The following is an 11067-nucleotide window of genomic DNA, read 5'->3' as shown; positions in this document are numbered from 1 at the left end:
GTTTAGGATTGGGCAGCTCGCCCCCCTGCAGGCTGGCGAGGTAGCAGCGGAACCGGAACAGATCCACGTGGAACCGCTCCAGGTTCTGCTCCCACAGGAAGATCTGCAGAAAAACGAGGGGGGAAAAAAGATAAGCAAAGGAGCAAAACAAAACTGTCACGAGAACAACTCCCATGAGGCAACACTGGCACTGTGCTTTGTGCTCCAAGATGTGCACCATGCGTATTTAGTCATCAATACCATCGGTGCCGTCAATCACAGCACATGGTATACTTCATACTCTAGAGTGGAGGAGAGGTGAACAGAGTGGGACACACAAACGCATTACTCAGCAGCCCTCCCACAGACTGCTGTGACCCAAGCCCTGTTTTAGAAATAGAAGAGGAGGATACACCTCCACTGTAATGATGTCAGAATGTCCCATGGTGAAAACACACACACACATACACACACACACACACTTTTGCTCAGATAAAAACATTTACACGTGAGTACAAAACAACAAACACGCAAACATCCTGCATTCACTCCCACTCACACAGCATAAGCACACCTTTAAAGACACAAGCACGCAAGCTCTCACACACACGGAGCAGAGACATAATCACACAAGCCAACAGCTCTGAACATGCCTTAGCCCTGAGGAAACACACAACACACAGCTTTAACGCAGTCATTATCTAAATACACCGGATCTCCCGGAGATTAGGAAAGTGAATGGTGGGCCATTAGACGGGCACCTGGAGCACCAGCACAAACTCCAGAGCCACAGTGGAGACCACAATCTAAAGGTATTAACTGCTCTTTCAAAACTCCTCAAAAATGCAGGAGTCTCACTTTTTTTTGAAGGCCCCGTTATTGAAGTCTGTTGAATTGATGTTTTGTTTCTATCGACCACGAAGCTGCTTTGATCCTAGCGAAGGCCTGTGGATTGTTCTTATGTAACATGAGTGTGCCTTCTAGTCCCCACCACACCCATTTAAGCCCTTGTGTGCACTGCTAGAGAATGCTAGTGCACCGGGAGTGTGAGTGCGAGTGTGCACCTGTGCTCAGCATTCTGTTCAAAACACGTCGGCCTTTCGGTGGCATAACTGACATGCTCTATTCAAGCAAGCATCGCTACTCAAACAGCCTCGGGCTGGATTTCACGTGCACAGTCATTCATCCAGATGAGGCTTTTCCTTGACGTTTAATGGATGTGTTTTGCAAAGATGTTTTGTTCTAAAGTGCACCCACCGTGACAACATGACAAATTGTAGGGAAAGTGCACTATGGTGCCCAGAGGAATGTCATGGAACATGCAAAGAGATTAAAACAACAACAACGATCAGTATACAAAGAGACAGTAAAGGAGTTGTTCCTCAACTCAGTGGAAAGCATGAGAAATTGACCTTTACATTTTCTTGAATATAGGAACAGATGAGTTAGGAGGTTCTCACGCTCTTCCCCTCATGTCCCAGGCTCCAGCCGTCTCTCTCTCTCACACACACACACACACACACACACACTTCCAGCCGTCTCTCTCACACACACACACACACACACACACACACTTCCACACACACACACACACACACACACACCACACACACACACACACACACACACACACACACACACTTCCACACACTTCCACACACACATGCTACCCCACCACCACACCTATACACACACACTCTCCTGCACTCTGACCTGCTCCAGGATGGTCTTCCTCTTCTTGGTGTCGGTGACGGCGGACAGCTGCATCTCGCCCATCTTCTTCATCTTCTCGTCCATGTCGATCTTCTGCTCCAGCTTCTTGATCTCGCCGCGGAGCAGCCGCACCGTGTCCTCGCGATGGTGCTGCCGCGCGACGGCGCCCGCGCACGCCGAGTGGATCGCCGTGATCCAGTTCTCCAACTCCGTCTGACCCGACGTCTGAGAAAAAAACACGCACACACACACACACACACACACACACAAACACACGCACAGAAAATTAAAATCAATCACAAAGAAAGACTGATTACCAAATCTGCTACATAAGCCTCTGGCCTACCACAAGAATAATGCAAAATATTTAGTAAGTCTCACAAGCAGGAAGTTCACAAGCTGGGGAGGGTTTATAGAGGTGTCACCATAGGGAAAAGGATCCATCAATGATGTTTTTGAACCAAGTGAGGTTAGCCAACCAATGATAATCACAATGTATGTCATTTTCTTTTGCTTGGTTCCAATGGATTCCCCCCTTCATTAGAAAGTCAATGACCATGATATCCTTTCATACAGTACAGCGTATGCACAGGGACATAATTTCACTGATTTCATTTGAATGCTCAATGGGGTTGAAAGAGCAATAGATCACCCATGAAAACGTTATGATGTGCCCTTTAAGGAAGACAAGAGAACAAAAGGCTGAACAATGAACAGCAATATCTATTATAAAGGTTACATACATAAAGAGTATCTATCTGGCCTGGAGACGTGGTACTTAATGTGCCAATGCATATTAAATGCAGAATATCTACAATACTTTCCACAATGAATGAGGTGAATAGAACACATTTGCACTGTGCTATGTTTCTTTTTCATGTTTTCATATCCATGCTCATACTGCTGCACTGTATGTGATTACAGCACATACATCATTCCTGACAGTGATGTAATATTACAGGACCAAGAAAGGGGCATTATATAAAAGCAATAAGTGAAGTATTGCATCTACCTGTCTCCATGAGGCAGCACAACTAAGTTAACTGCATGTTTTTTGTATTCCTTGAGCAAGCATATGTGTATAATGTATCTATGATTAGTATCTACGGTATATAGAAGTCTACGGTAGGGGCGCCAACATAATGTGGTTTGGGCCAGAGTGCTGTTTAGATAGATATATTATGTGGCCCACTTAGAGAATCAGGCGCACACACCTGAAAGAGGAAGCCGTCTCCCAGGGCATTGCTGAGACAGAACACAAAGTCCTTCTTTGGATGTTCCGGAACAGCCTGCACAATGCTGTTCTCCACCCATACGGCGTGCTTGGGAATGCTGTTATGGTCGATCCCCGACCGTCCGTCTGTCTCATAGAAGAAGAGAGTGCAACCTGGAAAACAGAAATGGTGGTATTAGGTATCAAGTCAAAAAAAAAAATACTAAGACACCTACTCAATGCTTCCACAGAAAAACAGTCATGCAAATAGCGTTGTGAGTTTGAATATTACATCACACAAGCTTGTCTGACCCCAGGAAGAATAGCTAGGACTTATGCCCCAGCTAATGGGGATCCTATAAACAATAATCAATAAACACCAGACTTCCTTTTGTTTACCAAACATGAGGCAAGAAAACACCCTGATAGGTCGCACAAAATTACAGATAGAGGTGAATTTTTGAAAGCGTGTCAATTCATCTCGGCCCTCCTGTGACAGATGAAATGACCACTCAAGGAGTAGAACAGAGCGGACTGAGTGGTGCCAATGATTTGATTTGAAGCAGAGGGGTCAAGTCAGATTAGCTGAAATAGACAGCACAAGGTCTGCAGATATGCACAGAGAATAATTTGATTATAGATTTGGCATGAAAGCATAAGCAGGAATGCCATAGATGTTGTCCCTTTCTTTGCCCCTCCACGAGTGGTAGTCGTAGTCCATTACAGTTTAAGTAGCTGAGATGTGATTTAATTGGGAGTTGGAGATAAAATTAGATTTCAACCGAACAGAGTTGAGGAAGTGCATGAACCACTAAGGGACGGTGAATCAAAGGCTCTCGAGCTGAGAGGACTGCGGCCATGTTGATGTGATTAGAGTGTGTTAAGGGAGAAGGGAAGTGGACACAGGTGCATGAAGCTTGTGAAGTTTGTTTCTACGTCTGGCAGTGCGGCGTGAACATTTTCATTTTTAGACCACAACTTGACCTTCAGGTCCAGCAAGACAAATCTAATTTGTTCTGAGCTATGTAGTCTTTTTTTGGCAGTTTAAAACAGAAATGATATACACGCTGAGGAAACACAATGAGGGATTGTTTTACAAAGACAAAATACAATAGAAAAAAGTATGAGTATGGTGGAAATATATACATTTCACACACACACACAAACACACACACACACACACACACACACAAACACACACACACACACCTTTCAAGGAGACCCAGTAGCGCTTCCACTTGCGTCGTGCCGCCAGCTCCACCTTCTTGTTCTTCTTGTGCACCAGGAAGTTCTTTACGGAGAGCGCGCCGGCCTTGCGGACCGTGCCCTGGGCAGCGTTGAGGAGCGCAGCGTCCGACTGGTAGATGGAACTGAGCGTGCCGCTGCTCCGCTCGTCGCTCCCCGCCGAGCCGGCCTCCTCCAGGATGTCGCGCGTCTGACGCGAGCTCATGTCCAGCTCCTGGCGGAAGTTCTCGTAGACGCCCAGGAGGGTGTCGGCGCCGTGCGATCGCCCACTCCCGCCGCTGCCCCCTCCGCCTCCGCCACCGCCGCTGCTGCTCCCGCTGTCGCTGCCGGCGAACATGGAGCTGCTGGCCGCTGAGTAGACGGAGAAGGAGGCCGACATGGTCTTGCAGCGGCGCGACTGCAGGTCCACGTCGGCCGCCACGCCATCGATGCCGCTGTCGCCGTACTCGCTCCCGTCCTGTGCAGCGATATTCTGGACGGAGAGAGGAGGAAATGCTTAGAGTGGACACCCTATTCATCCTGACAAGGATGCGACACAAGGCAATAGTGAACACGTGTCAGGTTTCTATTCTTGACCTTTGCTCAAAATTAGAACAGCTTTGGTGTTGTAGTATTTTAGTGGTCCTTCTTTGCTTATCTACCGCCAAACAGGGGAATGTAGAAATAATCATAAAGATAAGTTGGAGAAAGTCAAAAGAGGCAAAAGTTACAATGTGTTGAAAGAGTGCTGGCAACACACACACTCAAACACCACACCAACTCTAGGATATCCCTAAAGTAGAACAAATCTGCCCAGAAAGTTTTTGGAGTGGAGTTAATTTTAGTTTTTGGTCTGTGTTTGACCTAGCTGGCTCTGCTGGGATGAACACAGCAGAAAGTTGTGTGAGACAATGAGCTCAACTCTCCATGGTGCATCTCAGCATTTGGGATCGCACTAGGATACTCCACTCATTTCCACTACAAAGGCAGCACTGCAACAACGGGGGGGAGCACTGATTTCTTTTGCAGACATTAAAAACCCATGAGGGAACAGTGTGACAGGATGCAAGAGAACACAGTACTGGTCAAAGCCTGGGAGAGCAGGTTCTTTTTGTTGTGGTGGGCAATCTGAATGGGTAGCTTTATTTCCCTGGATCAGACTGAAAGGACAGGCAGCCAATTGTCTAGACATCATGAAACAGGTAGTTTTAGTTAGGTTATTTTCTTCCTCTCACAGACAGTGTTCTATTGTGTGGAACTATGTCCATAGTCTACATTAGGGATTTGCACGGACGTCACGTTCTGGCCGGTAACCATGGTAACCCAGCACGCGCGGCCATATTGGTGAGACTCAGTGTATGAAGTACAATGGAGTATTATGCACTTTGGATATCTTACGTGATTGTAGCCGTGTCTAAACAACAGAAAAGCTCATCAAAATGCGTCTAAGATGCAAAGGCATATAGGGCAGGACTTGGACCACAAGAAAATGTGCGATATTTCGAGAAATGACTAATCTACATTAGTTGGGTGAGGGAGACGCAGTACCAAGTTCAACCACAAGCGCCCCCTTCATCTGATAACTTCTGACATTATTCTCCTTTCTCCCTGTTTTTTTAATAACTTTTGGAAGTCAATACCTACACCAGATGTTTTTCTCAGTCGGATAGGTCAGGGCCTTTACCATTAAACACATATACCCCGTTTAAATTGTTTAACTAAATGGCAGGTTACCTTGCTACACAGAACACATTAGGCCTATAGGATGCCATTGCCAATATGACACAATGGCTTGCTACAATTGCTTAGATTATAGCAGCACTATGCAAACTTTGGTCTAACACAGGCGAGCTCGCAAACTAAAAGTCATGCAAAACCTTGCACCCACCACTCAGAGACTTTATTGCACTGCTAGCTAGAAGCCTGAACTCTGAACTCACACTATACTGACTTTGCACACATTCACTCCTCAGCACTCTCAAACATTTCCCAACTCTGAACTCACTCATGACCCCCACACACACACACCCTACATGACTTTTTAGCACTTTTACATCCCTCTCCCTATGCTACAGACCTTTTATTTATTTTCTTATTTCATCACACGTCAAAACACACACACACACACACACACACACATATCTGACTTTCTCCAACTTTTGCACATCTCCATAAAACTTTTTATTTATTATTTTTGATTTCTCCTCCATCTATCTACCCATGTCCTTGATTGCCTAGCCTTCTGCCCACCAGCCTTCTGCCCACCTTCTGACACCAGACATAATTTCACTGCATTTCTTACTTCCAGTAACTATATGCATGTGACAATAAACTTCCTTGTAACTTGTAACTTGTAAGCCTGCTGACATGCTAACTAACTAGTGTCTCTGATGATACTCCTGTTACCCAGAACACAGCTGCATTTTGGATTGAAGGTGAGAATGACACGTGTTTATCTGTCAATTGACCCCTTGCAAGTGACGTCACGTTTTGTTCGCGCCACAGCAAAATAGCCTAGTGGATGGCAAGAACACGAATCAAATCAATGGGTTGTAATGGGACATATCGCACAGCTAGGAGATTATAGTGAGATTTAAGCGTAGTAATGACCTTCCACGACTGTTGGCTTATTGTTTGGAGTACAACAACATCCCATGTTCTTGCATAGATCTATTTTGGTTTGTTTTCTTTGTGTTTCGGGAGTATTTCAACCACAATTGCATGCTTATCTCCTCAGTGTATGAAGCACAGCAGCGGTTGCTATAGCAACCATAGACTCTGAACAGGACGGCAGATAGCACTTAGGCAAAGTCTTTGGCAAGATCTGAATGTAAACAGATAATACCGTTCAAGTTTTTTTATTTCCTATTTCTTTCAATTCTTTAACTTAAGACATGTAGGCCTAAGAAGTAAGTTTATTAAGCTGGGCAACGTACAAACTGACGAGTTACATTAGCCCTAGCACTATGAGCTACGATAAACGTTAGCTAGAATAGCTAGCTTCTAAGTGTGGCAGCTAAGTTATTATTTCATGTTCTGTTATGACATTCTTAACGTTTTGACTATGTTACAACTGATAAAAGCAAGACAAATAAAGTAACCAAATCGCTTTGCAATATTTTAGTCTAGAAATACTAATGGGTGTTCATTTACCACAATGTTATTTACAGTAGCCTAACGTTATGACCTAACGTTATCTCCACTTGCTGTTACCACCAGTTTTAATAACTTTACATTTGCGATCATGACCCATTTCATCTAACAACACCACTGGCATCTTTCCTTGACTATCAGACCCCAAACAGCAATACATTGAACTACAAAGATGTTATAGTAATGGTGTTCAGTTCATCATACTCGTTATGACATAATGTAATTTGCCGTCCGTCTCCTATCTTTTTGCCGTCCAGCATGGAGCCTTCACGTGACTTAAGTCACGTGTCTGCAAGGGGTGAATACAACCCTATACTATACCATAGAAATTAATTAGAACTAAGAATACTAAAACTAGTTAGGGATACTTCAAAAAGCAGCAAAGTGTTGCATACTGTTGCTTTAACATTTAACCAGCTAGCATTTTGCAACATCTGCTTCTGGTCAAGTAATTTAGCATCTCGACTAGCAGCTTAATAGATCTAAATTTTACATGTAGGGCTGGCTTCCCTGTGTGAACAACCTACTCGGGCAAGTGAGTGAATACTGAATGCTGTCGTTATCCCACTGAGTGTGCAAGGAATGGCTCTGAATGCTTCAGAGAAGAAATCGGCAAAATGGTAAGCTGCATAATTTACTAGACACCACAATTAGTTGTCAGTGAGCTATGTGGTCGCCAGTCATAACGAAATAAAGATATAATTTTTCAATTACTCGAGGTGACCCTTTAGGTGAACAAATTCTTTAGAAACTTGTCTTTGACTCACCTGAGAGAATAATAAGTAATATTCACTGACTAGGCTACCTGTTGCCCCACATCTGCTTTCACTGGGAAAAGCTGACATTTAGGCTACATTGCTAAACTACAAAAGTTGACATTGTCCCATCAGATGAGCTAAGAGACGGCTTACCTGATTGTTTATGCAAGCTCAGGGAAGGTAAATTGGACCTGACCCATTCCAAATCACTTTCTTTGGACTAGTCATGCATACTTGCTATTGCTACTGCAATTGGATGTAGGCTTCTCTCTGCAGTCGGCACCATCACACATGTTAGCCTGAGCACATTACTTTCTTTGTAGAACTGGAATGGATCAGGACTTTTCCCTGAACTTGCTAAACAATCAGTGATTAGATAGGCCTATTCATAATTCATTTTAGAGAATTATTTAATTTTATTAAGTAGAGCCAAGAGTAGGCTACAATCTAAAAAACTTCACTTCATATAAAAAGTAAAATAATACCGTAACAATGTATCCTACTGCAGCATTATATTCTCTCCTGCAAGTCAAGCTACCATCCAAGTCCTCTCCATCCCCATCTCCTGTAATTCTTTGTCTGATATGCTCTCTGCTTTGTTATTTAATCAATGTTTAACAATTCAAGACTACAATACATCTTCTGTACTGCTTGAAGTGCTTGAAGTTCAAGTGTATGTTTGTGTGTGTGTGTGTGTGTGTGTGTGTGTTTGCGGCTACACTTGTGTGCACTGATTCTATAAGAGAAATATGCAACAAGAGAGAAAGGATATGGTACTTTTGTGACACCCTAATGTATGTTTCTTTGTATATGTCCAGCTGTGTGTGTGTACTCTGTTTTGGGACCGTCGTCAACCACAAATTGCTGGAGAGAAAAGTGCAGGGGGACACTGGGAAAAAACACCCCTCCAAAATGGCAAAACCTATATCACTGCACTAGCAGCAGTCATAATAATACCACAATGTTAGTGTTAATCAGAAGCGCTTACATTTAGCAATGTTGCACACTATAAACAAAAACAAATTGAGCATAAAAAGTTGGACCTGTCAATGTTTTTTCAGAGCCAAGGTTATTTAAGGGGGCATTATGAAGTCTGTGCTTTTCCTCTACCCAGAAAATCACTTCAAAATGTAACATCCCAAAACATGTGAATGCACTTCAGATCCCATCAACTATTCAGAATGGGCTAAAAATGTGAGTCAGAATTCCAGCTGACTAACATCCCTCTCATATTTGAGTAATGAGCCAAAAAGAGAAGTAGAACTGAAACCTGAACCTGAGGCTGAAGTTGTTGTACTCGCAAAGAGTTCAGACTATAGTTTGCAGAACTAGATGTACCGCAGAGCGGTACAAAATATGACCGCCGCCCAGTCCAGCACATTTTTTCCACAAAAAGAAATCACGCTGAAAGGCCTATATGATTCTAACTGTTTCACTAAATTGCATTATCCACACTCAATTCTCACTGGTATCTGCTAGACAACAAGTACCAAAACATGATTAGTTCATAGATTCCACATGTAAAATTCATTTTATACAACCCCACCTCCATCTTGCCTGTTCATAATTCTGAGAAATTCTTGATTGTTTGTGTTATGTTTATGTTGTGTGTGTGTGTGAGTGTGTGTGTGTGTGTTTGTGCGTGCTTGTGTGTGTGCTTGCGTATGTGCCTGTGCATGCAAGTGTACATATGTCTACTGTGTGAGTATGTGTCATACGTATGTTTACTGTGAATGTATGTGTGTGTGTGTGTGTGTGTGTGTGTGTGTGTGTGTGTGTATCTGTTTGTGCACATGTGTGCACATGAAATGGGTTAACATGACCCCTGGAGGCAAACATACGGAAAAAAATGGTCATCCTAGGCCCTACAATTCTCAAGATATTCACAGAGAACTGTGTCTGCCCTACCCTCCTTTCGGGGGGTCCAGTCCAGCGGGGGGGCTACAGATCAAAATGAAAAATGACGGTTCCATGCTATCCATGTGGGGGTACATGCCCACCAAGTTTTGTGTACCCCGGTCTTTCAGTATCCCGGGAATCCTTGTTGGTGTACGTCACTAAATGTACACATAAATTATTTTATTGTAAGGCCCCCCATGAACGAAAGTACACAAAACTTGGCATGCATTCGGAGGGTGTCATAATTATCCTACACTTTTAATTTCGTGCAGTTTTGACCTTGTCAGCCAGAGATATTGTGATGAAAACACCTAATTTTTGCTTTTCATTTTTTAACTAGGTGGCGCTATACATGAAATAAGTGGTAATGGGATGGGTTGACATGCCCCCTTAAGACCAACATACATAAAAAAGGTGGACCTCCTAGGCCCTACGGTTTTCGAGATATTCACAGAAAACTGTCTCCGGCCACCTACAGGCCAGTTGGTGTATAGTAACATAAATTAATTTATTGTGTGGCCCCCCATGAACGGAATTCCACAAAACTTGGCGTGCATACAGAGGGTGTCATAATGATCCTACACTTCCAATTTCGTGCAGTTTTGACTATGTTAGGTCACAGATGCCTTCAATTACAACACCTCATTTTTACTTTTTTGTGTTTAACTAGGTGGCGCTATACATGAAATGAGTGGTTATGGAATGGGTTGACATGGCCCCTTGAGATCAACATACAAAAAAAAATGGTCCTGCTAAACCCTACGGTTTTCGAGATATTCACAGAAAACTGTGTCTGCCCTACCCTCCTTTTGGGGGGTCCAGTCCAGCGGGGGGGCTACAGATCAAAACGAAAAACGATGGTTCCATGCTATCCATGTGGGGTTACATGCCCACCAAGTTTCGTGTACCCCGGTCTTTCAGTGTCCCGGGAATCATTGACGGAAATTTGGGCATGCGAAAAAGAAAAAACATACAACAGACATATCTGACTTCTGGTCATTACAACACAACAGTCCACTCCATCCAGACTGTGTCAGCTGACAGCAACACCACCATAAAGAAACAAACTAACAGTGGACCTAAGTCTCACTACAAATACAGACCTTGACATCCCATCCCCACCTGTTC

At 43.7% G+C, this 11067-nt stretch overlaps 1 protein-coding gene across 2 annotated transcripts in view; it reads right to left on the bottom strand.

Moving 5' to 3' along the window:
• tiam1a (TIAM Rac1 associated GEF 1a) overlaps positions 1–11067 on the bottom strand; it is an 81742-nt gene that overhangs the window by 34790 nt on the left and 35885 nt on the right. For both annotated transcript variants that reach the window (XM_048235153.1, XM_048235145.1), the window contains exons 4-7: positions 4115–4622; positions 2907–3079; positions 1693–1917; positions 1–103 (exon numbers count right to left, since the gene is read on the bottom strand). The exon at positions 1–103 is cut by the window's left edge and continues 83 nt beyond it. In XM_048235153.1, the coding sequence (XP_048091110.1) occupies positions 1–103; positions 1693–1917; positions 2907–3079; positions 4115–4622 (1009 nt within the window). The remainder of the gene's footprint in view (positions 104–1692; positions 1918–2906; positions 3080–4114; positions 4623–11067) is intronic.

Source organism: Alosa alosa, chromosome 2, assembly GCF_017589495.1.
Source record: "Alosa alosa isolate M-15738 ecotype Scorff River chromosome 2, AALO_Geno_1.1, whole genome shotgun sequence".
Taxonomy (NCBI): Eukaryota; Metazoa; Chordata; class Actinopteri; order Clupeiformes; family Clupeidae; genus Alosa; species Alosa alosa.
Note: the sequence above shows the minus strand (reverse complement) of the source record. Positions and strands in the feature narration are given on the sequence as shown.